Here is a 26,775-nt window from a genome sequence, read left to right on the forward strand (position 1 = left end):
TGGGCATCTTCTTGTCACACATTAGGCCTGTGAGTTGTCTCCACTTCATCCACCCCGTAGTTGTTATGTCGGTTACATCTCGGTCGATTTTACCGTCGCTGCTAATAATCGAGCCCAAATATTTAAAATGGTCCACTGTCGGAATAAGTGAGTCATCGATATAGAATTTTATATTATTTACGTCCGTGTGGTCATCGAATATACACGACGTATGCTTCGTTTTTTTGCGACTGATTTTAAGACCATTATTTTCGAGCGTTCTTTTCCAACTATTGAAGTCGCTTTGCAGGTCTTTAACCGAGTCCGATATGAGAGCAACGTCATCCGCGTACAGTATACTCCATGGCACAGGTTTCTGGCATTTGTTAGTAAGGTAGTCCATGGTGACATTAAACATAAGAAGGCTTAGCGCTGAACCTTGATGAATTCCAATTGTGATTTCAAACAAAATAGGAAAGATGAATTGCCGGGTGTTAACTGACGAATGGTTAAATAGAATAGAATAGAATATTTTTTATTTCTTAGCTGCACACTTCAACGTTAGTTCACTGCTTAATAAGCTATCGAAATTAAACATTAATAAGCAAAAAGACAAAAAAATATTCTCGATACGACTCGCCATTTTGTTGCCCAATCGGAAATCCAAACGTTTAATCATCAAGATACGCATTTTACACTTCTATCAGATAAGTGATATAATGGCGATGTGTATGTACCTATCTTAATCAAAACTGTTTAGGAGTTGGACGTGTTTAGTGTTTAAAGTAACTGAACTCAATAGAGTGCTTGAGTTTGATCAAAAAACATGTTTTTTGGGAACAGTGAAAAGAAGACAAATATCAATTCGCGCAGCGCGGCGCTAATAATTAGTACATTACGTTACAAGTGCGAAAAATAGGAAATTCGAAACGAGTGGCGATAAATTAAAATACGACCAAAGGAAGTGTTTTAAATCGACACGAGCTGCGAATTACCTATTCGCACATGTATCGTACAACGTTTTACAGTACATATGGCCCTTTGAATGTTCGACACAGTAACGTAATATGCCAATTTTCGTACTAGTGCGGTAAAGTAGCACCATATGTACTGTAATAGTTATTTGTTTGGATTTATCGCCAATGTACTGTAAAAGTTGTTGTTTAATCGCTCGTGCTAATATTGATACCCGAGAAAGGGAAAGATTCCAAAATTAAACCGTAAACGAGCGTAGCGAGTGGTTCGAGAAGTGGAATATTGAGCATTGCGAGGGTTTCAAGGCACGAGGTTAAAACAAACTTTGCCTCCGAGTGAAACAATTTTTTTTTCACCAAACCAACACGAGGAAACTACTATCTATAAAATACCAAAAATCAAATTAAATCAAATCCAAATGAACGTTATAAAAAAATATATAAAACATAATTTATAAGTCAATTCTACTAGCTAACATAAGGAAGCAATTCAAAATTTGCATCTGATTACTTTGCCACGTGTGGATAAAATGCAACTTTCTCATTAGTTTTTGAACAATCAAGAGGGCCTTTAAAATACAATCATATTTTCATTTGTTTGAAATGAATTTGTTTCTATGAAATTAAAATTATCTTAAGATGCCTGGTTTTACTATTAATTTGTTAAATTAAAATCATTAAGTTCTAATTCTAATGTAATGTATAATTGTCAATCCTACTCTTGTGCAATATTTTGGTGAGAATTGCTTGTTATCATAAATCATAACAGTAACGGGCTTAGTCTCTCATATAACATGCAATTCAAATTATTTAGTATAATAAAACATACAAAACAAGCTGTCATTGAACCAACCATGCAGTACGCGACATAGACTGGCGGCGATAACAGTGTTTTGAGCGCCAGATAAGTGAATACCTATCCATAAATAAACTAATTTAACCATGTGGATTAAGCGTCTTACTTTCGAGTCATTCAATATTATCTTTGGAAAGAGTACCGGGTAAGTTCGTTTATTATTTATTTTATTTTTTTGTCTCAAGAAAATTATGTTTAGGTATTTATCTTTGATACAAACCACCAGTTTAAGGTTAGATTTGATCTTAATTAATTATCTTCTTTAAATCGCGGTATTAACCTTACATTCATATTTATAGTTACTTTGCTATGTAAATATATACCTCTCGCCAGAATTAGAATTTGCCATAATTTTTTTTTTATTTAAAGCTGGCCGGAGTATTATTAATGAAAATATGTGACAGTCTGCCGGTCTGCCGTGTCTTTTTATTAAATGTCATATAGTATATTCACACTAACATAGCTGCAAATAACTTTTTGTAGCGATTGTTTTCAAGTCACAAAACATAATTAAATATAATTGTTAATGAGTATTTAAAATAAAATCCGCCAAGTAACGCCTGATTCTATAAATTATTTATATGAGGTTCAAATCGATAATTTCAGGCAAGCCAGTCGCACACTTTCCAATGCCAGTTATCTGCACAACCCCGGCTCAGAGCCCTTGACTTACGCGACCATAGGCCAGGCACTTGAGGCCAGCGTGCATCGCTACCCTGGCCGAGTAGCCGTGCGCTCTGTGTACGAAGACCGCACCCTCACTTATGAGCAGCTACTGGCTGAAGTAGGTAAAACACCAACATGGGTCGGTACTCTATTGCAGCACAGTTGCCCCACAACCTCGACTCCGAGCCGCTGACTTACGCGAACACAGACCAGGCACTTGAGGTCAGCGCGCAACGTTATCCTGGCCGAGTAACGTATGCGGAGTGAAATCTGCACAAAGTTTGGAACATGTAAAAAGTAAAAAATAAAACAAACTGAAATTATATTTAACTGCTAATTTAAAGTCTGTATGTATGTCAATTAATCCGGTAAGTTTCATGAGCATTGCATTCTTTCTTTTGAAATTATGGTCAATTTACAAGAACATCGTCGCGAAACTGTATGTAATTTCTCCAGTGCCATTTCCTTGTGGCCGTAAGCGAAGATAATGGAACAGTTTGTGGAAACGGGTTAGAGCTGAAGGTCTGTTGTTAATATTTTTGCGTCCTTTTTCTTTACAAAAACTACCGCTAGAAAGTCTGGTTCAGGGAAACATTCTAGCATTAGCTAGTTTTCTGGGAGAGATCGATAAAAGAAAAGGAAGGCCCGGTGAGTCACAAAATCTTACAGAGAGGTCACGAGAACATTCAAATGTTGCAGTAAAACTGTTTAAAAATATCTTAATGGTATGGGCATCGGCAAACGTTTAAGAAAAGTTAAGCCCACCTTCTCCGAAAACAAAAAAAAATGCTCTGAAAATGCGGATACGTCATTTGGTCAAAAATGTAAAAAAACAGCTCTTTTTGCATTATGGGATTTATGGGCGGGCTAATCATATGTCACTTAAAATAGAAATTCATGGCAAGGTAACTATTATTTTGAGAACACCAATAGTTCAACGGACGAGAATGTGAAATATGTCGAGCATACCAAGTTTCCTAAAAAAGTTTTCCTAAGGAAGATAAAATTGTAACTAAAAAAAATGCCAACATTTGTGTTTTCGACACAGATGGCTTTAAAGTACCATAATTGCCGTTAAATATCTCGCATTGGAGTAAACTTTATCTTACACTTAACATTGTTAAATACCTTATAAAAAAACATGAATATTTATAAAAAATAACCATGTTGTTTTTATTTAATACGACATTGAATTTTGTACATATTTCACTCCGCATACGTTAGCCGTGCACTCTGTATACGAAGACCCTCACATATGAGCTACTGGTAGAGATGAGTCAAACACCAACATGGGGTAGGACTCTATTCCATCACATTTGGCCCACAACCTAGTATCCCACAATTGAGTATCTGTGTTTTGGGTCTATCATTGTTGCTATAATAGGAAGTACCAAATAGTACCTATTGTGTGTTGTTCGCCATTTGCATATTGATAGACATTTTGTATCATGAGATGCAGGCGAATTTTGCAATGTACAGAAGCATACGGAATTATTTGATTATCGTTAACTAACCTTTTCCCTTCCAACTAACGACGTAGTGACAAACCAATAGCAGCGAATGATTTTGTTCCTTGCGTGGCATTGCAAGCCTGTTTTTTCTGTGAAAAGTTCTCGCCGGCAACCAAAAATTTTTTTGCATTAGTGAGTTTGGGTCGTCACCTGACGAAACGTAAACATGGATTATATTAATGTACACGTAAGTTTAATGTGCGACTATATACTTATGTAGTGACTTTTTCTAGTAGCTTTCTCGTCAACGGCCAGATAGGTGCCTTAACGACAGTTTTTTGTTAATTTGTTCAATGAAGTATTTACTCTATAGGCAGATGCTTTGGGCTGTGCCCTAAGATCTCGAGGGCTGGAGAAGGGTGACCGGGTGGGCATCTGGTCGCACAACAACGCTGCTTGGATCGTCGCGCTGGTCGCGGCGGCTAGGGTCGGCCTTATCTCCGTAAGTATATGGTTGATATGACGCTTTTCTTCTTTAATTGGTTGGAGTTGGACTTTAACCATTGATTCTGATGCACACTTTGTGGTACACATTTTCTTAAATCGTCTATTTTTGGTATCTTTGTTAACTTAAACAGCCTGTAGCTCTATAAGTATTGATTGTAGAATAAAAATAAATATAACCAGATTTGTAGGAAATTTTATGGTGAAACTTTTGTACGAAATAATTATAAAGTTATTTGTACAGATATCCAAGCTATGAGCATAAAACTGAAAAAGGTACCTTCAACCCCTCCTCCCTACATCCTCAGCACAACCCCCAAATTAATTATTTTCCTAAATTAACCAGTCATCAAATCTCTAGGCAAAATTAATCAACTTTTAAGTAAATGTTATTACCATCATACCATAGGGCGAACTCAGATGTTTTTTACAATATAAACTAAACTGAATTAATTAATTGTATTCCGGGGAATAATACACTATCAATAATCTGATATTTATAATATTTGTTGTTCAGTCAGCATCAAAAGTAGCGTATCCGATTATGCATCGAAATTATCTACGATTCTCTAATATCTTCTAGCTTCATTAAAAGAGATACGAGTATGTCTCATTAAGAACAATAATTAGATTATGGCATATACTTTTCAATGCGAACTGTAGAGATATATCTCTATTTACTCTTGGTGCATTGTTTCATCCGCTATTATTAGTGCTGGGTGTTTATTTATATATCCCACCATCTATGTACACTTCGTTTTACTGAAATTAAGTTTATCTAAAAAACCTCCACTACACTTAATAATAGTCCCAATTATCTTAAATTTGTTAATAAATCACAGCGTCACCGTATTGATGTTTTATACATTTAATGCTTTTTATTTTCAGGTAGCTTTAAATCCAGTGTACGAGAAACCTGAATTAACATACTGTATTAAAAAAACAGAGTTGAAAGCCATCATTATAGGTGATACTTTAGAGAAGGCTAACTATTTTAAGACAATAGAACAGCTAGTACCAGAAGTACATCGTCAAAAAGCAGGATCCATAGAGTCCAGAGAATTTCCTAGTTTGAAAACCATCATCACGTGTGATAAAAACGCATTACCGTAAGTTACTAATTCGATCAAATAGAATACCTAAATATATTAGCTTAGCAAACAATTATAGCATTGACTTTGGATACCTAGACCTAGAGGAGTTGCTTATTTTCTGCGTAAATGCTCGGAACATTTGATTTTTAACCTTCCCAAATAAAAAAAAACTAAATTACTTCAGTTAGAGTCATGCATGACATATGTATAGGACATCAATATCCACGACTAAATCTCATACAATAAACCGGCAATCATAATTATGGTTAGAGTTCATTTCTAGCATACCTACCTACCTACTTTAAACGATGCGTTACTTGCGTTACAGAGGAACATTCATGTACGACTCCCTGGTAGCAAACAGGCATGATGCATCACGGTACGGCGCTCAAGTAGACCCAGATGACGGCGCCATCATCCACTTTACATCTGGAACTACTGGTAACTTCATCAAGTATTTATTTTTCCCCTTTCATTTTTATAACATTAGTGATGCGATGAATAATCTAGGGCCGAAACCTTAAATTGTCTGACTAACAGGCACAGATGTACATACAGTAGTAAATTTTTCTACTGTTATTACTATTGTATGAAATTGAGCTACGGAAGCCTATCAGAACCTCGCAAATCTTCCCATTACTTCCCTTGCGGGTTCAAGTCTTTCCAGAAACGTAACTTTTTTTTCCTTTAATATAAAATTTGGAGTATCGCTCGCAGAAGTATATGCTTGTTAAACAATTGATTTTAATTTTAATTTTATTTCTATTTACAGGTGATCCAAAAGCAGCATTGGACTCGCATTTCGGAGTAGTGAATAATTCTTACTTTATGGGCAAAAGGCAAAACCTGCACGAAGGCCATGAAATCACGTGTGTTCAGGTACACCTGTAGTATAAAAAAAAACTATAGTAAAACATAAGATATGCAAGTAAGTATATATTTGAATATGAAAATGACAGTAGGTACAAATTGTGGGCACAGCTTACAGCTAAGGGCCGGTACAGACGGACTGCAACTCGACTGCAACTTGTATGGAAACTGCATGCCGACTGCACTCCAACTGCAACGTCGACGTGCAGTTCCCATACAAGTTGCAGTCGAGTTGCAGTCCGTCTGTACCGGCCCTAAATATTAGTTTGTTTTTTTTTTTTATACTACGTCGGTGGCAAACAAGCATACGGCCCGCCTGATGGTAAGCAGTATCCGTAGCCTATGTACGCCTGCAACTCCAGAGGAGTTACATGCGCGTTGCCGACCCTAAACCCGCCCCCCCTCATTGAGCTCTGGCAACCTTACTCACCGGCAGGAACACAACACTATGAGTAGGGTCTAGTGTTATTTGGCTGCTGTTTTCTGTAAGGTGGAGGTACTTCTCCAGTTGGGCTCTGCTCTAGATCTGGAATGACATCCACTGGCTGTGCCCTACCACACAAAGCGAGATGACATTCACAATGCCCATACCTCTCTTTTGGACGTAGTTTAAGGACGTACCCGGGTCCAAAACAGCTGTTCCTAACAGTAGGTAATGATTTTCAGACATGACTGTCATGAGCAGAGGGCCTACCGCGAATCACGTTCGACGTGTTGCCTCTCTTTTGCACTTATAAATTCGTACGTAAGTGTGACAGGGAGGCAAGACGTCGAACGTGATTCGCGGTAGGCCCTCTAGGGGCATTTGATGAACTGGAACTGCTGATGATGAACAGAAGTTTGGCAATTTGTTCTCTTTGCCAAGCAGTTAGGTTTTCAGGGCACATTTTTATATTTCTATCCTATTTAGTTTTTTTAATAATTATCTGGTGCTTTATTTCATGCATGGTGTGAAATAATTTATCTTAAATACAATCGAATACCCTATTGCGGGTATCTTACCAGTCAACCATAGGGCAAATCTGAGATGTGTCAAGGTGGGTGCAGTGGCAAATAAAAACATGTTACTTCCTTTTCTACATAATTAGGCGTAGGACGCTGTCATTTTAATTTCATTGTATGAAATCTAAAATCAACAATAATCGTTCTTTCACCGGTCTCCCTCATTGAAGTCGTTTTTTTTTTCTTAAATTTTTTTTTTTACAGTGTAACAAGTATTTTTTTAAGCGTCAATACGTTAGTTATCAAAATTTGTAGGCCTGTGCCCAGCAGTGGGACGTATATAAGCTGATTTATTATTATTATTATTACGTCAACGGCATGAAATGTACGGGCCCTGGTCATGAGTTCGAAGTCTCAGCTCGGAGCGAACTACTTTAGGTACTTATAGTATTTTATCAATTTTATGTACTAATTCAGTTATGTATGCGTATTAACAGTTCTATATGCGATAACAGCTGTGTTACGTTAACACCCTTCCGCCAGTCCGCCAGTTGCAGTTGGTAAAGCCATTCTTTTTATTTCAATCTGTTTCAGTCTCCGTTGTTCCATGCATTGGGTTCGGTCATCACGGTTGCCTCTGCGCTCCGGCACGGGACGTCGCTGGTGCTGGCGGCACCTACGTACAACCTCGAGGCAAATATGAAAGCTCTGCTATCTGAGAAGTAGGTTTAAAATATGTAAATAAGAAAAGATTATAAATTCAATTTCAAGCAAGTATTGTATTTATGTAGGTATAATAACCATGAATAAATAATAGCTTTTTTCGGTGTAGGTGACTGTAGCTACTTTAACTTAAAACACTGATGTAGAACACCGAGATATTGATGTACCTATGCACTATACCATCTGTAGTACGTAGGTGGGGAGTTACAGGCGCTTTGTCTTATCATTTCTCCGATATGCTTCTTAAGATGTGTTGCAGATATAAATGTTATTGATAGTAGGTATCACTCTTTTTTGATGTAGATGTACCGTGATAAATGGCACGCCGACGATGTTTGTGGACCTTGTGTCCCTGGCGAGGAAGAGGGGAGTGAGCACCAACCTGCGCGTGGCGCTGAACGGCGGCGCGCCGTGCAGCCCGCAGCTCATACGGGATATCAAGCAACACCTCAACGCCCGCACTGTTTCGGTATAGTGTATTATATGCTCGTGGACCTTGTGTCCCTGGTGTGGCAGACGGGAGCACCGAGCTGCGCGTGGCGCTGAAAGGCTGCGCGCCGTGCAGTCCGCAGCTCACACGCGATATCAAGCAACATCTCGATGCTGGAACTGTTTCGGTATAGTGTATTATATGCTCATGAACTTTGTGTCCCTGGTGGGGCAGACGGGGGCACGGGGGTAGTCTCGGTATATTGTATTCCGTGGATCAGGTGTCCTAGTTAGAGTGGCCAAAAATCTGCGCTAATAACAAACTTTAGTCTCTCTGACTTGGACAGAAGACAGATATTCAATGAACTCCTTACGTTACAGAGTTTATTCGGAATGACAGAGACTACAGCAGCTGTGTTTCAGTCGCTGCCCGACGATAGCACTGATTTGGTTGCTGGGACAGTCGGCTACATACAAGACCATGTTGAAACTAAGGTAATGTGTACATATAGCATGGGTATTACGAGTATCAATCTTCACAATATTTTAATAGATTAGATAGATATTCTCGAAAATATCCGATTTAAACGTAGATACTACTGAAAAACATGCCTTATATTAGTAATAGTAGCTTTAAAAATAATAGTTATATTCTGTTGAAACAAGAGCTGCAACACAGAACTATATATTATCGAGACAGAAGGAAAGATTATATGTCCCTTGCGTGCAAAAAGTCGCCGCGCGGCTCATATGCTCACCGCGAACATCAATCGGCTCCCGAGCGTTTTCTGCGTGAAACGTCAGATTTCAAAATCAAAATGACGGTGTGTTCAATAATGAATTGTTCAAACACCACAAATAAAGTTGGAGCTGTTAATCAAAGTAAAAATTCTCGCAAAATATTTCTAATTGGTTTTATCAGGTAAGCTTATTTTAAAATAACAATCCTATTTCCTGAAGGTAGTCGACGAACAAGGTAAAGTGGTGCCATTTGGCAGTTCCGGGGAGCTGATGGTGAGGGGATACAACACCATGATGGGCTACTGGGGGGAGACGGAGAAGACCAGGCAGACTTTAAGGGAAGATGGATGGCTACACACAGGGTAACAGCATTTCAATCTTTTAAAATGTATTCATAAGCAGATCTCGTCGGTGACAGAATTAGTCAGATATGTCGTTTAAGGTGCCATGAGTTCAGGTCCTTCTCCGAACGCAGCTCGCTGAGCATTGAGTGGACGGCCGAGCGTGGCCGGGATCACGATATAATTGTTATTGAATTATTATTTTTTACAAAAAAATAGTTCGATCAGAAATAAAATTACGAATTTTTAGGATCAAATTTTCATGCTTTTGTGCAAAAATAGTAAAAAAAAAATAATGGTACGTTTTAGACCTATGTTCAAGTTTTTTTTTTGGATTTTGTAATACAAGTTGTTTAAGTAATACAGTTTCGAATCGATGAAGTTATCACTAGAGAAAGGTCTCAAGATTTTTATTTTTATTTTTGGATAATCATATTATAATCTATAAAAGCACTAAGATTTTTCGAAAACTGCTGACTGAACCCACTGCACCTTAAAACTGTGATGAATGAAAAGTAAATTTACCTATGCTGCGAAGCTGATCACTTATGGTAAAACTAGATTGGAAGGTCAGGATCAACAACCTTTTTCTGAAATGTAATAATAATAACTAATAAATGAATATAATCTTATAACTACTAAAATAATAATTTGTGTAATACAGAGACAAGTTTACTCTGAGCGAAGATGGTTATGGGCGGATAGTGGGTCGTCTGAAGGACATCATAGTGCGCGGCGGGGAGAACATCGCGCCTAAGGAGATCGAAGACCTGCTCAACACGCATCCTGACATCGTCGAGAGCCAAGTACCTACCTACTCATTTGATATCTATGAACCATTAGTGCGGATTACGTTGCACATATCATGCTATAGTCGTCATGTATGAGTCGTTACGTGATGGAGCCAGGGGGGACGGGGAGTCAAGCCGAACCTCACTAAATCTCACCTGGAGGAGAGAAAGGGTTTCGGTAAATATCACTTAATTTTTTTTGGGCATAAAATAATGTTAAAATTTAAGAAAGGTATAACTGTGATTTTAGATCACGATCTAAAAATCTCATACTAATAGTATTAAGACTAAGTCTTTATAGTCCCAATAAGATTAATAATTATAATAAATCAAAATGTGTTTTTTATTTTATTAATCTAATGCATTTATTTATTTATTATCTACGTTTATTTATTCAGACAACAAGATCCACAAATGTGTTAGTATTATTAAAGCTAAAACCTAAAATCTATGTTAATATTCGTAACTAATGACAACATATTTTTAATTTAATGTTGCATTATTGAGCACTCATTCCTTACAGCTAATGTCTTCAGGAGGCTGTTCGGACTGTCACGTATTCTGTTCAGAAGCGATGCCATCTTTTTCAGCGATTGATAATAAACATAGATAACGAACTAGCTCTGCAAAATGACCCCACACACATTGTGCCAAAGCAGGCGTAGGCGGGGCGTCAACATTGTGCCGCGGAGCTATTTAGTTCGCAAATGGCGGCCCATTGTCACAGTCATAGTAAGAAGTATTAAAATTATATCTTTAATAAAATAAATATGCCTTATTGTGCGGATAAATGATGTGCTACTCGTTCCAACAAACACTGGAAAAAATATGGGATTACCTTTCACGTATAGTTTAGCTAGGATCATATTATTTTGATTTCTCTTGATCAAAACAGGTTTCATATGGGGATGATGTTATGCATTTTAAACAATCGTTTATATTAAGAAACTTTCATTTTAAATTTGTTCAGGTTGTTGTTTTGATAATTTAAATTCGTGATAGTAAATACGAAACGTCGTTGTAGGTGGCGCTTTTTTATGTGTAGGTACATTTTTACTAAGTAAAGATCTCGCTGCTATTTATAACTTTTCGTTAAATTCGCGGAAGGCTGGACCGATTTGGCTAATTTTGGCGCTTTTTATGTGTAGATACATTTTTACTAAGTAAAGATCTACGCTGCTATTTACAACTTTTCGTTAAATTCGCGGAAGGCTGGACCGATTTGGCTAATTTTGGTATTGGAATATTTCTAGGTGCAGGGACGGTTTGAACGGTGAAAAATATGGAAAGAATGCAAGTGTGGGTGTTAAACCTACCTACGTGGATCGTAAATAATAATGCGCACACTTAATAAACAATATGTAATGTCCGAAAGTACAGTACAGTTAAAAAGTTATTATTATTTAAGTTAGTATTAAACACATGCGGTTAGCACAGGCACACACAGTTCACCGAAACACTAGTTAGGTTCATGCACCATATCATTTATATTAGTCCGTGAATCCATAGGTTAGTATCACGATAAGCTACTAGTCAAGTACGCGGATAGGAAAGCTGACGATGCGCGAGCGATCGATCCCGTGACGTAGGTAACACTGCTGAAGGACGCGGGCGTCGCGACGCACGCGTTACAGGCGCGAGCGGCGGTGGTCGTTGCCAGCCCACGCGCCGCCATGTTGTGGGCTTTCGTGAGTGAGTCCACACGAAAAAGGTTTTGTCACTCTGTTTTGTTTGCGTACTTTGATGTGGAGTAGGCCACACAAGGAAAATAGTAAAAACAATAATGATATTTTCCCATACAAACTGTTTCTACGACGACGTATTCAATACGAATTTCTGCATGAACGACACAATGTATTAATTGGTTCGGAGGCTTAATTGCCTTTAAACACGTGCGACAAACGAACAAATAATAAGCCTGTATATTAATACTCTTTAAAATAAAATAATAAATAATCATACAAAAATATTACATTTAAAACTTTAGTACCTGGGCGACCGAGCTTTGCTATTTATTGTAATATGGTGGTGTATAGGTGATAATCTACATAAACTTAAAAAGTAAAATGTGAACTGACAATTATTATTGTTTACAATCGATTTTAACCTTACAGCACTTGTCACAGAGTAACGCCATCTATTGTCAATTTCTCTTATTACATAGGTCATTTTTTTACTAAATTAAACTTGTCTAAAACAATAAAAATTTAAAAATTATATATAAACTTGAACATATAAAAAAAACAAAAGTTAGTCACCGGGCGAGATTCGAACCCGTAACACTCGATTAGCAGTCCGCGTCTTAACCCGTTGGACTAGACGGACAGTGGCCGGCGACACGAAATTAGCAACCATATTCTGCGTCGAAAGAAAAACGCATGAAAACTTGAAAACACGCGTTTTCCCAAACATAAGAATAATCTAGATAGATTGTATACCCCCAAAAACCCCCATATACCAAATTTCAGCGAAATCGTTAGAGCCGTTTCCGAGATCACAGAAATATATATATAAATATATATACAAGAATTGCTCGTTTAAAGGTATAAGATATATCGCATGAAACCGTCTACTTAGAGTTGGTTGCGATTGTCATGTATTTTCAAGTGTCAATGCTAGAGCCAATCACAGCGCCTTATTTTATAATACACCAATCGTAGTTTGGGTGGTTTAAATTGACTAATCATGGTCAAACGAAGTTTCATCGAAGAAAACAAGACCTAAACTTTGACGAGTTGCAATTGGTTCGTTATGAGTAGGTACTGCGTGTTTTAATAGTGGGGCCACTTTTACGCTGATATTTTGTTTGACGTTACTCTTCCATGTTTTTTTCATTCGCTGATCTTTTTACGCAGCACAGCATTGAAACTGTCTACGCGTGCTTCCGCGAACATGGTGGATGCACTGCAGAACCGTGACAGCCCCAGCAGCGCCCTGAAAGCATTATTATACTGGACGCGCAGAGAGCTGAGCGACCGTTGCGTACAGCCTACCCATAGTGCAGCCGAGTAGGTACAGCAGCGAAGTGCAGTATGCTCTAAAGAGCGTGGTTTTAACTGCAGCTGTATACCGCACGAATCTGTGGGCCAGCATGTTCGCCTTTACCGCCAGCGCTCTGCGCTCCCGCTCTACATCGACATCATCTTTTAAATTATCTGTTATACAGTGGCCTAGATACTTATACTGACTTACTCTACTAACTGGAACTCCGTTTAGTAATACAGGTAGTGACATATCCGGGCCTTCCGTACTCGGAGCCCTAAATATACCATATACACCGTCTTATTACGCAAATTGTACACGAGGCCGTGAGAAAGAGCATATTTTTCACAAATACTAATCAATTTATTGAGTGCACCGACCGATGGAGCCAACAGCGCCATGTTATCTGCGTAACTAATTGTTATGGCTAACGCCGTCTATAAAGCACCCCGCGTGCTCGCTGCTCACAAACGCAAAACACAAAGTTTGAAAGATCTCACGTGAGATTAGGGCACGGGGAGGGACGAGTCGAGACAAATCTTATGACGTCTCCCGGAAGAGGTATCAAAAAATACGCAAAAACGCCTCACGTAATTAATGGACGCCCCTTAACTGTCAAACTGTCCATAGAATGAAATTCTAGCGAAGTAAACAATCGTTGGCATAACACCCGCATATTCGCATACGAGAAATCTTTGTAATCATAATCAACTCTTTTCTTGTAACAAGGCGTCATTGTTATCAATCATATCACTTGAGTTGTGTGTATTAATAAACATATTTATCATTTTGTTAATTTTATCAACAGGTGGTAGGAGTTTCAGATGAGAGGCTTGGAGAGGAGTTATGCGCGGTATTGCGCCTGCGAGATGGTTCCTCTGTTACTCCTGAGGAGGTGACCCGGTACTGCTCGGGAAAACTTGCTAAATTCAAGATCCCTAGGCTCTTGAAAGTCACAGAAGAATTTCCAAAAACGGCTTCGGGCAAGATACAGAAGTACAAGCTTCGAGATATGATCGAATCCGGGGCACTTTGACGATACCTTCAATTGTTTTGTATTTTACCTAGGGCCAGTTTTTTATCTGTAGGCTTTTTTAGGGTTCCGTAGCCAAATGGCAAAAAACGGAACCCTTATAGATTCGTCATGTCCGTCTGTCTGTCCGATTCTGTCACAGCCACTTTTTCCGAAACTATAAGAGCTATACTGTTCAAACTTAGTAAGTGGATGTATTCTATGAACCGCATTAAGATGTTCACACAAAAATAGAAAAAAAACAGTAAATTTTGGGGGTTCCCCATACTTAGAACTGAAACTCAAAAAATCTTTTTTCATCAAACCCATACGTGTGGGGTATCTATGGATAGGTCTTCAAAAATGATATTAAGGTTTCTAATATCATTTTTTTCTAAAATGAATAGTTTGCGCGAGAGACACTTCCAAAGTGGTAAAATGTGTGTCCCCCCCCCCCCCCGTAACTTCTAAAATAACAGAATGAAAAAACTAAAAAAAATATATGATATACATTGTCATGCAAACTTCCACCGAAAATTGGTTTGAACGAGATCTAGTAAGTAGATTTTTTTTTAATACGTCTTAAATGGTACGGAACCCTTCATGCGCGAGTCCGACTCGCACTTGGTCGCTTTTTTTTTAGGTACTTTTAGTTTAGTTTAATTTATTTCTGTTAGTTTTATTGATTATATGTTGTGAAATAAATAAACCAAAATTTTTACCTATTAATTGGACATTGAAATACTAATGACAATGCAAACCATTACCTATAAAAATAAAACCATTTAAATAGTCACTTTATTAGTTTAATCAGCAATTATATCAATATTTTTTATTATGAAGAAAAATTATGGGACGGGTACGAACTTTTTATATATTATGAAATCTAAATTTAAAAGTTTTTTGCTGTTCATATTTTTCTGAGCAATGTCGCGAAGGGACGGACAGGCAAACAAATAATTTCCTTATTGACTGAAGGTTCTTAACTTTTTTTGCCTGTCCTTAGATATATGTCAATGATGTATCTATGTGTACTTAGCAATATCGTACAACTAAGTAGTTTCTTAAAGATTTAGTCCTCAAGACCGCCTTGTTATAAATACGAGCCAACTTAATTGAATAATCTCTTTAGGCCAAATCGAACGTGCACTTGACATCAAAACGATCTCTAAATGGTGTGTTAGTTATCATTCGCGCGTTCCTTCCGCTCGGATTAGTCCGTGCATGAATTAGCGTGAGCGAGACGTACGTTCGGGCGAATGAGACCAAAATTATATTATTTAGATATCGTTTTTATGTCAGCTACACCTCTAATGTAGCTATTCGTCAAGAATATTAATAAATAAGGACCTATTATGAGATACTTTATGAGAAAAAAATTGAAATGTTGAGTACCTATGTCTGTTCTAGTTAAACATGTAATCTTAGTAGTATTATTTTTGTATATTTATCAATTTGTGCCGCAGTTTACAAGCAGCTGTTGAGCTCACTAGACTGATAACAGTGTGTTGTGATATGTTTAATATGTTGTTTAAAACGGCGCTGTCTGGCTCAAATATAATTATTAATAGAAGTGTAAGGTATGACCCTTGTATGATATATATGTGTATTAATGTCTTTATTTGTACATAATATTAGTAATATTTACCGACTTTAGAAATAAGGAGAATCTATGCCATCTAATAGATTAAAGGCCAAAGGTATCGCGGCATCATCGTTTAGATGGCCCGGTAAGATGGCGCCACTTTTTGATATTTAACAAATTTAACACATAGCATATAACGGCATTCCAAAAGTTTTAATTATGAGTCTAAATATGGCAGTAAATTAATTGTGGTTACAAAATTTTCTTTGACAATCCACCTCTATTTCAAATTCTCTTTGATAGGACTACAGTTAATAATCGACCCGATTCGAACTTTCAGATACGTCAAATTTCTATTTGAAGAAACGTTTGAATACGTTGACATACGTTCCAATCGGATCGTATGTAAAATATGGAAGATATATATTTCGATTATTCGAAATTTCCCGCAGTAAGGACTGCCCCGCTACACCTTACTTATCAAAGTTATTGAGGGAAAATCCTGCGTCGCAACTTTCGCGCGGGGTGCCATATTTTTTGTTCCCCTCTAACTTCCCTCATACAATAAATAAAATATAGGTACAACACAAACACAATACGAAAGTGAAAGTAAGTAAAACTGTAAAAAATAAATCTTAGGAGTCTAAATTAATCCAGGGGATCATTGTCATGTGACTTTACAATTTCAGTCGTTTAGCATCAAATGGGTATCTGCACAACCCCGGTTCCGAGCCGCTGACTTACGCCACCTTCGGCCAGGTTGTTGAGGCCTCCGCTGACCGCTGGCCAGGGCGCGTAGCCGTCCGGTCAATCTACGAAGACGTCTCGCTGACCTATGAACAACTACTGACTAAAGTAAGGATGTTCCATTTAAAACATTTATTTTCTTTATTTGTGTAGTTCTATCTGTTGCTATCTACCTACCTTGCTTTGAAAATTAGTTGTCATAATGTCATGTAATACTAAATCCGCTGACTCTTGCCTAGCCAAGTCTGACTTCGGCATCATGTTTACTTGGTGTGTAGATAATGGGGTATTAACGTGGTTTGAGTGGTTTTCAGATATGAGTGTTTGCTCCGCTAGTCAGGTAGTTAAATAGTTTGTGTTTATTGAGTTTTATAGGTAAATTTCTGAATTCGAGGAAGGTTTTCTAATTAGGTACTTCATGGCGCAATAAAAACGGTATATATGTTGGTAGATACACCATCCTATATATTATACTACTCTTTGAGTTACAAATTGGTATGGCTACTTTATGAATAAATTCATTCATAATGTGTCCATGCAATTTTGCAGCTTGCCGTACCTACATAATACAGGGCAACCAAAAATACGTTGACAAAGATTTAACTGTGTACATTGTTGATTTATCAAAGCCAAATGAGAATATTTTCAAGATAATACGTTTTATTTCAGAATATTTCTAAACATGCTTTGTCAATGTATTTTTGGGCCACCAGTAAGGTACTCACTAGGTACCTACATAACTATATGTGACCGAAACCGGCAAAACGTCCCCCTTTGTCGCTTGCCATAAGGACGTCTTGACAGGTTATTCGTATAAAGATACAAGCAAATCCCATCCTTATACTCGTAGCAAGGGACAAAGCGGGACGTTTTGCCGGTTTCGGTCACATATAAAGCAAACCTAATACCAAAATAAAATGTACCTGTTTGATTGCAGGCAGACTCTTTAGGATGTTCTCTAAGGGCTCAAGGCCTAGAGAAAGGGGACATGGTTGGCATTTGGTCCCACAACAACTCCCAGTTTATTGTCACCCTGGTGGGCGCTGCTCGAGCGGGACTTATATCGGTAGGTACATTGAAAATCATAATAATAATAAAAAACCGAACATGCGCGGGTTGGACTTGCCCACCGAGGGTTCCGTATATAAAAATATACAGCTTTCAGATTTTTCTATTGTACACGTTAGTAAAAGTTTAAAAAAATCTACAAAAAGATTTGGTGACCTATACAATTATACCGTTGCTTAACCTCTTAACTTGTAGTATAAGTACTTGGCAAATTTCATAGTTCTAGGTCAACGGAAAGTACCCTATAAATTTTGATTTCCTTGAGAGTGTCGAAGTATGCGTTTTTTGCGGCAAAAACGACCGTATCTGATTAATTACAGTAAGGGTCACCCTTAGAGTTCGGAACCCTTAAATGTTTGTATAAAACGAAGATGCAGTTAAAGTGATTGATTTTAAATCCTAAAACAGTTAGTAAAAAAAAAACATAATTATAAAAACACTTCTACATAAATCATAAAATCATTGGTAATAAAAGAGAAAAATTAAAAGCTATTTTTTGACTTTATTTGCGTACTATGTTTTAGAAATGTTTAGTAATTGTAAAATTATGTTTTTTGTAGGTATTGCTCAATCCTCTCTATGAAAAACCAGAACTAAGTTTTTGTATCGAAAAAACTGGACTTAAAGCAATCGTAATAGGAGATACGATTAAAAGAAACTACTTCAAGACTATAGAAGAATTAATACCAGAAGTTCATAAACATACACCTGGAAACATTGAGTCAAAAGAGTTTCCTAGTTTAAAAGCAATTATATCATGTGATAAAATGGAATTGCCGTAAGTAGGAACCTATTATAACATATATATTAAGATATAATAGGGTTGTTTCCATCTACAAATCTTAGGGCAGAATTGTATCCCAATAAATTCTTTTGGATTATAAGAACATGTTAAACTACTTTTAGGGGACCTGTAATGACCAGATTTTTGTACATATTGAATTTAAAATATCTTTTGGCACACGTCACGTGACCAAACTCGAAACGTTATAGAAGATTCTGATGACGTCACAACTCTCGGATTGACACTGTTGACAGTTAGGCGATAAACACCGAATGACAAATGTCAGTTGACAGTTCGTATCTTCTACGTGCGCATGTAGTTATATGTCAAACCGTAAACTGTGACGTTACACAATTTTCAAAGAGCGTTTTGGGCGCGAAAGCATCTGTCAAAATATATTTTGTTAATTTAACATATTTAAAGCCGTTTTTAGTACAAAAGTTGAATTTTAGGGCAACTTTTAGTTAATATAGAACGTAATACAAGCGTTTCAAAAAATTGGAAACAACCCTATTATAACATCTGAATAATTAAAACTTATTTTTAGTGGCACCTTCTGTTTCGAGTCCCTATTGGCGAGTAAGCAAGACGCCTCACGGTTTTGCACTAAGGTTGAGCCTGATGATGGAGCTATCATACATTTAACATCAGGAACCACAGGTTAGGTGCTGGTTACTTTACAATATTTATTTAGTTGGTTACTTACTTAAACTTAAGCAATGTGTAATAATTATGCTATTATTGACTGAATCAATTCTAATTAAGTAGTTTATTTATTTTACTGACATACCATGTTATGATAATGTTACTTTATGGCTAATAAATGAAACGTAAACTGAACTGAAACTATTTTCCCAAAAAAAGTTCACTTGACGATCTTTGGGGTCATTCATAAATTACGCCACACTAATTTAATGATTTTTGACCCCTCCCCCCTCCTTGTCACACCAGGTCACATCAGGCAACTCCCTCCCCCTGGTGTGACGTGACATATTTGGCAATTTTGTTTTCAACTAAATAAGCGATTGGAATTAATTAATAATATTTCAATGAAAAAAAATATAATTAAAGGAATATTAGATTTTTTTGACATGAAACCGATTAGGAAAAAATAAATATCAAATAAAAACGATTTATCATTGCAAAAACTAGTTATAGTAGTTAATTAACAGTAAAGCGAAAAACAGGGAAAAGTCTGACGCACAATTTTGCCCCAAGTACTTGGGAGTCACTTTAGATCGTTCACTCACATTTAAAGAACATCTTACAAAATTAGCTAGAAAACTGAAAACGAGGAACAACATCCTCAATAAACTTGCTGGTACTTCGTGGGGAGCAAACACAGATTGCCTGCGCACCTCAGCCCTGGCCCTTGTTTAGGTACTCTACTGCTGATTACTGCTCACCGGTGTGGCTGGAAAATGCGCATACGGACCGAGTCGATGTGGAACTCAATAAGTCGATGAAATGCATTTCAGGCACCATCCTTTCCACACCAACTTACTGGCTCCCGGTCCTATGTAACATTGCACCTCCCAGACTGAGAAGGGAAGAGGCACTTATAAGAGAAACCCAGAAACTTATAACTAGAGTGGACCTCCCCGGGCGCCAAGAGTTCCTTAGCCCCAGTTATCACCATCGGCTCAAATCACGTCACCCACCTTGTAAGCTGGCTAAGGCCCTAATAGAATCCGGACTCAGTCGTAAAGAAAAATGGACTTCTGACTGGCAGTCCAAGACAGCCCGATCCCTTCACTTAAACGTGTGACGTAATTAGTGGATACGCCTTTTTTCCACTGAGTTCGGCTGATTTTGTTAAGTGTTAATAGTGACAAAATAATCTTGTCAACGTGCAATCAACTGTTTGGGTTTGTAATTTCGCACTGCTTGCCATAAAATGTCTCCTTTAAAACTATTTACGGACTGGACTTTTTTAGTGACCTATCGTACCATGCCAACCCTAATATCAAAAATTGGTTCTGGTTACTAGTTCTGACCTATGTTTAATCTGTACCGTATGTTACTAATATATAAAAAAAAACCAGAAATATTGAGTAGCTGTATCTAAAGACTTATAAGGTCTACGTAAACCAAATTAGACTCATTTTCAACAAAATCAGTCTGTTCATAAGCCTTCTTAGTGTCTGTTAAACTTTTTTAACTGAAATATTTTTTTTATAGGAAACCCCAAAGCAGCATTAGACGCGCATTTTGGATACATTAATAACAGTTATTTCATAGGCAAGAGGCAAAAGTTACACGAGGAACACCACACTATCTGTGTCCAGGTTAGAGATATTACTTAGCTTCATTAGTTTTAATTTTTTAAATTTCGATAAAGGAGTACTTATATCGAATTATTTAATATTTTAAATAACAAGTACTTATTTGCATTCAAAAAATTAGTTTGGTGAAGTAGCACCACTAAAGAACCACAGATAAAAACCAGCTTGAAACTTTGTCCATGACACGTAACTATTTTACATTTTGCGATGGCTTTTTCTGTTACGGTGTTCCGCATCTTCCATATTAATACAAGTTAAGGTACCTTGTTTTATATTAAGATACTATGTACTATGTTGTAGCTTAAGTTAAACTGAAACATTAAAATGTAATACGTTCATTAGGCATTGCCTGGACTAATAGCGAAAATCCTCCGAAGGCTTATGAACTCAAGTATTTTCTTATTTCCACAGGCACCACTGTTCCACGCCATGGGTTCAGTGATCACGACGGGCGCTGCGCTGCGTCACGGCGCCACGCTTGTGCTAGCGGCGCCTATTTACAACCCAGGCATGAACTTGAAGGCTCTGCTTAATGAGAAGTAAAGTGTAGCTTAAAATTCATAACTACAAAATGTAAAAGTTTAGGGCTAGATTTTGCCTGAGTAGGCCTCTTATAAAATAGTTCTGATTTCTGATTGGGCGCTTTTATACTTTAGCGTGGTCGTCCACAACACTCGTTTCTAGGGTTTAGTAGTCAACTAGGAACCCTTATAAGTTACGCCATGTCCGTCTGTCTGTCTGTCTGTCCGGCCGCGGCTTTTCTCCGTGATCGTTAGTGCTAGAAAGCTGAATTTTGATACGAATATATAATTCAGTTACGCTGACTAAAGTTCTAAAATAAAAACTAGAAAAATGAGCTCCCGGGAGGATTTTTTTTGTTTTCAACCCTATAGTGTGGAGTGTCTTTGGATAGGTGTTTCAAAATGAATATGGGTCTTCAAGAATGATTTTTTGAAAACGTAATATTTTCGGAAATAATCGCTCTGAAAGAAAAAAAGAAATGTGTCCTCTTAGACCGCGGGCCAGGAGCATATTTCGTCAGTCATCAGATGATAGTTTAGATGCTGTTTTAAACTAAAAACACCGTCAGCCGGCTATATCGCGGTGGAATGACCGTCAGCTGTAAAATGAACATGTAAAAAATATGCGCCTTACCACTTGATGTGTGGCAAAGTAAGCGTAATGCTTCATGCGACCAGCTGATGTTTTTACCACCGCGATATAACCGGCTGACGGTTTTTTTTTAGTTAACAACAGCATCTGAACTATCATTTGACAAAGTATCAAACGGGAGGCGATGACATTTTCTTTTTATTTTACGTGTTTCGGTGGCAGCCATTCCTCAACCCACCAACGGAGCAGCAGCTGACATCCACGAGGGTTCATCATAACTAGCCGTTAACCACTACACGAGTTTTTAGCCGGGAGGCGATTGGTCACGGAAATTGTTCCTGGCTCGCGGTCTATCTCTCCCTCTAACTTTGAACCATGGATCCAAAAATATGAAAAATCATGAAAGTAAAGCTTAGTAAAGACTTTCAAGGAAAACTACAGGGAACCTGATCGGTTCAGCCCTTTTTGAGTTTTGTAAAACAGTCTATTTCGTCGGACGGGTAACTACGGAACTCTACACCCGTGGCCCGACCTGCTTTTGGCCGGTTTTAAAGCTATCGTGAACTCGCGAAATGGTGTCGTTACCGCGGAATCCGTGGATGGACGGCCACGATAAAGTATAAAAGCGCCCATTTTCACCCGCAAAGACCCTCTAAATTCCTGAATTTAGGTAGTTATAATTATTAAGACAAGAGTTGTACGCTTCCCATGTCTCATGTTTATAGATGCTTTGAACGTGTCTCAACATATTATGTTAAAATCTCCTTGACTTGTAAAATAATCGAACCCTGTCTCTCCTGGGGGACAGAAAACGAAACGAAATGCTATCATTTTCATTCATTATTTACGTTTATCGTAGCATTTCGTTTCGTTTTCTGCAAATGATTTTCATCTAGGCGAGGCATAAATCCACAGCTAAAAACAGTTCGCGTATAATTTTATCAATGTGTTTAGATGTACAGTACTGAACGGCACGCCGACGATGTTCGTCGACATACTGAACTTGGTGAGGAGTACTTGCGCGAAGCCCAACCTCAGGGTCGCGCTGAATGGAGGGGCTCCTTGCAGTCCACAGCTTGTAAAGGATATTAAAATGCATCTTAATGCTGATATGGTTACGGTAAGGTTTACTAAAGTTAATTTGTCTCGTTCCATATAAAAATAGGCCTCCATGGTGAGCGTTCACGGTGCGCAGCAAAATTTTTGAATATATCATTAGTACAAGCGATATCGATTTTAAGGAACGAATTAGTTTAAACTAGTGACATGTATTGTCCTAAAAATGTCCACGTACCTACTCTTTGTCATTTTGCAGAGTTTATTTGGATTATCGGAGACCACGGCAGCTGTGTTTCAAAATCTACCGGACGACAGCACCGAGCTCGTCGCAAACACTGTTGGCTATATTCACGACCATGTCGAAGCTAGGGTAAAATTTAAATATTTTTTTGCTTATTACTTAGATTAAATTTATGTATATAAAATTGGGTCTACTAAGTATTACGTATGGAACGAATTTCAACCCTTAGGTGGTCGACGATGACGGCAAAACTTTACCCTTTGGTAGCCCTGGCGAGCTGCTGGTAAGAGGCTACTGCAACATGATTGGTTACTGGGACGATCCGAAGAAAACAAGAGAAACTCTCAGAGATGACGGCTGGCTGCATACCGGGTAAGCATACTCGAATTTGACAGCTAGCTGTTGCCCGCGTCCTCGTTTGCGTGGATGTTTATAACGATTGTTGTTAATTCTACGTTAACTTTGTGTAGCTAAAAAGCAGTTGAACACACGTGACATTTGTGTCAACGTATCCAACGCTTCAACTTCCTCAAACGAAAAAAAAAATGTGCTCGATACAAATTGTCAATCTCTTCACGACACATTTTCGTTGTTGATACTGTTTTAACACCTTTTAACAGTTTTAACGCCCTTTTAGAAGTTGATTTTCAAATACACTGAAATTACTTCTCTTGTTTTTTAACGGTGCACGGTGTGACATTTCTCCAAAGTTTCAAGTCCCTCAAAAATATTTTGTTCCCGATACAAACTTTCAACATCTTTTTTTAACCCTATTAGGGATAAATTTTAAAAAGCACTGAAATCACTTTTTATGCTTTCTAATATTGTGTCTTCTTACGAATTCAAGCCGCTTGTTTACTTTCAACTCCTTTTCACCTCTTTAGGAGTTGAATTTTCAATAGCACTAAAATTACTTTTCATGCTTTCTATTCGGTATTGTGTATTCTTATGACTTTAAGCCCCTTTCCTACTCAAATCGTTACCGTTACAAACTTGCAACCCTTTTAACACCTATAGGGGAAGAATTTTTTATTAAGCTGAAATTACTTTCTTCTGTTTTAATATTGTGTCTTCCTACGAAGTTTCAAGTCCCTCACTCACAAAAGGTTCGTTTCCGATACAAACTGTTAACCCCTTTTTCACTACTTTAGGGGATGAATTTTCAAAAATGCTAAAATAACTTTTCTTGTTTTTTATTAAGATGTATTTTACGAAGTTTCTAGTTCCTAGCTTAAAATAAAACTTAAACCCATTTTTAAAATTGCTCCTTAACCACTCACTTGCTTTTGGTAGCTGTAGTTACCAGCTGTCACCCTTATTTTATTATAATAATAGAAGTCACTGAATAATAAAAATATCAAGCACGTGAGTGGTTAAAGAAACCAGATGTACAATATAAAATTATTGACAAGATACAAAGCATTAGGCATTGATTTATAATTTAGGAGATCATGTTTTTCATATGGTTAAGTCTCCACTGTCTTCCCTTGTACTATAAAATCTTTTAATCTAAGGAGACTTAAGACTAGGTATGTCAACGGTGGACGTCAAAATCTAATATTGCCAGCGTAGGCAATCATCGGATAAAGGCACGTTTATTTCGACAATTTCGAATATTTTTATCTTCATTGTAGGGACAAATTCATCCTGGGTGAAGATGGCTACGGGCGGATAGTGGGTCGGCTAAAGGACATCATAGTGCGCGGCGGGGAGAACATCGCGCCCAAGGAGATCGAGGACCTGCTCAACACGCACCCTGACGTTATCGAGAGCCAGGTACCTGCCACTCCTATTTTATTTAGGGATTATGTTCGGCCAAATTTCTTGCAGCTATATTGAGCAATGGATACAAACATAACACTTTCGGAATGTTGGATATATAACCTACCTTTTAAGTACCTTTTTTTAAATATTACACTCAAAAGCAATGAAAACAGATGATTTATGAGTGCTAATTTCTGCAGTAGTTTATTTTTATAATTCCCAGGTGGTAGGCATTTCCGATGAACGGCTAGGCGAGGAGCTCTGTGCCGTAGTGCGTCTTCGCGCCGGCGCCACATTCAGCGCGGATGACCTGCGCCGGCACCTAGACGGCCGCCTCGCCAAGTTCAAGATACCGCGCCTGCTGAGGGTCGCCGAGCAATTCCCCAAGACCAACTCCGGGAAAATACAGAAGTTTAAGATACGGGACTTGATTGAATCGGGGAAGCTCTAATTTAATCAGGTACCTATATTCTGTTTTTTTATTCCGTAGACTAAAATGACATTTCATGTGGTACTAAGAAATGTCATGTCTTACATATGAAACGTCATTTTAGTCTACCGAATAAAAAAACAGACCTTCATACGTGCTGAGTATAAATATAATATAATTTATTATTTCCAAGAACTACGAGTATGACAGTGTAGTGGCTAGCCATCGACAGGTAAGTTACCTATACAAAAACATTAATTAAATCTGTCGTGTTTAATTATTTATTTACCTATGTAAAGTAACCGCACCTACTAACGGCTTATCAAAAATCCGCCGATTTTACCGGCTAATAAATATCAATCAAAATTTCCGCCTGTCTGTACCTAATAGGGTAGCTCAGCAAGCAAATAAATACGCGCGACCGTACATTTGGAATCGCTTAAAGCTGCATTAATCGTAGAGTTGTGCGGGTCTCGAGAACGTTCTCTTTTTACTATGGGGAATATTCTCGAGCGAGGACGTTTCCTATACAAAATAGAGAACATTCTTGAGAACAGTACAACATGCCACAATTATAAATGTGCGTGTCAGTGGTAGCGCAAACAAAAGACAAACAAGACAAATCTGTAGCTATTTGTGTGTGTGGCTATTTGACCCATGTTATTTCACTGATTTGTAATAAATATCAAACGGTGTCGCCATCTACTCGAATATAGGCCAAAGGTATATCGCCATCTATTCGAGCATAAATTTTACTTGATTTTTCGAGGCCCCGTTTTTTTTAGCCTTTTTCATCTTATACAGAGTTATGTACACATTATTATATATCTTTGATGCGACGTTTTGAGTTAAAACAAATTAGTGCTAGTGGTACATTGCTTGCTGAATTATTTTATATGGAAAAATAAAAGTCGTCCATTGTTTATAAAACCAATGAATCTGTGTTAATTAATGCCTAAACTAACTCCATTTGACCATTTGATTATGTGGTCGTATCAAAAATACACGCTGTATATAATTGCAATTTCCATTGAAATTATTTAAGAAGTTGGATTATGTAAAAGATACAGCATGTTTACAGACATTATAGAAAACATGTATTTCCCTAGTTTTATTACCCTAAAAATAAATCAAAAATAAAATCGTAAGTACGTATTTTCCATTTTTGTTGTACTTTTTTTTTACCTACCTATATAGTTGTAAGAAGTTAGTTCATAAGTTACTGTTTTTGTAGCTATAAATTATGTGTTTATTGAATAAAACCTTAGTCTTTAATCAACATTAATTTGTTTAATTGCTCCTCCAACTTCCCGCACCACATCGTCGTATTTTCTTTAAGAAACA

At 37.5% G+C, this 26,775-nt stretch overlaps 2 protein-coding genes across 3 annotated transcripts; both read left to right on the top strand.

Moving 5' to 3' along the window:
• The first annotated feature begins 1,254 nt into the window (after positions 1–1,254).
• Positions 1,255–15,084, top strand: LOC133534760 (medium-chain acyl-CoA ligase ACSF2, mitochondrial). 2 transcript variants are annotated; one of them, XR_009802084.1, is made up of 12 exons: positions 1,255–1,954; positions 2,416–2,593; positions 4,300–4,428; positions 5,319–5,539; positions 5,853–5,965; positions 6,297–6,403; positions 7,931–8,058; positions 8,363–8,528; positions 8,870–8,983; positions 9,449–9,591; positions 10,235–11,406; positions 11,510–14,095. XR_009802084.1 is itself a non-coding variant. In XM_061874023.1 (12 exons), exons 1-12 carry the CDS (start codon positions 1,896–1,898, stop codon positions 14,377–14,379), a joined length of 1,728 nt encoding a protein of 575 aa, XP_061730007.1. In that variant the 5' UTR covers positions 1,256–1,895; the 3' UTR covers positions 14,380–15,084. The 2 variants fall into 2 exon arrangements, 1 of the variants encoding a protein (XP_061730007.1); XM_061874023.1 differs by lacking the exon at positions 11,510–14,095 and adding an exon at positions 14,152–15,084 and having other exon boundaries at positions 1,256–1,954; positions 10,235–10,376.
• A 92-nt stretch (positions 15,085–15,176) lies between these two features.
• LOC133534761 (medium-chain acyl-CoA ligase ACSF2, mitochondrial-like) lies at positions 15,177–26,710 on the top strand. Its single transcript, XM_061874025.1, has 12 exons — positions 15,177–15,935; positions 16,630–16,795; positions 17,625–17,753; positions 18,316–18,533; positions 19,087–19,199; positions 20,721–20,827; positions 21,236–21,363; positions 22,892–23,057; positions 23,253–23,366; positions 23,467–23,609; positions 24,872–25,013; positions 25,225–26,710. The coding sequence occupies exons 1-12, from the start codon at positions 15,871–15,873 to the stop codon at positions 25,450–25,452; spliced, it is 1,719 nt and encodes a 572-aa protein (XP_061730009.1). The 5' UTR covers positions 15,177–15,870; the 3' UTR covers positions 25,453–26,710.
• The last annotated feature ends 65 nt before the right edge of the window (positions 26,711–26,775 follow it).

The sequence above is a fragment of the Cydia pomonella genome, chromosome 2 (assembly GCF_033807575.1).
Source record: "Cydia pomonella isolate Wapato2018A chromosome 2, ilCydPomo1, whole genome shotgun sequence".
NCBI lineage: Eukaryota > Metazoa > Arthropoda > Insecta > Lepidoptera > Tortricidae > Cydia > Cydia pomonella.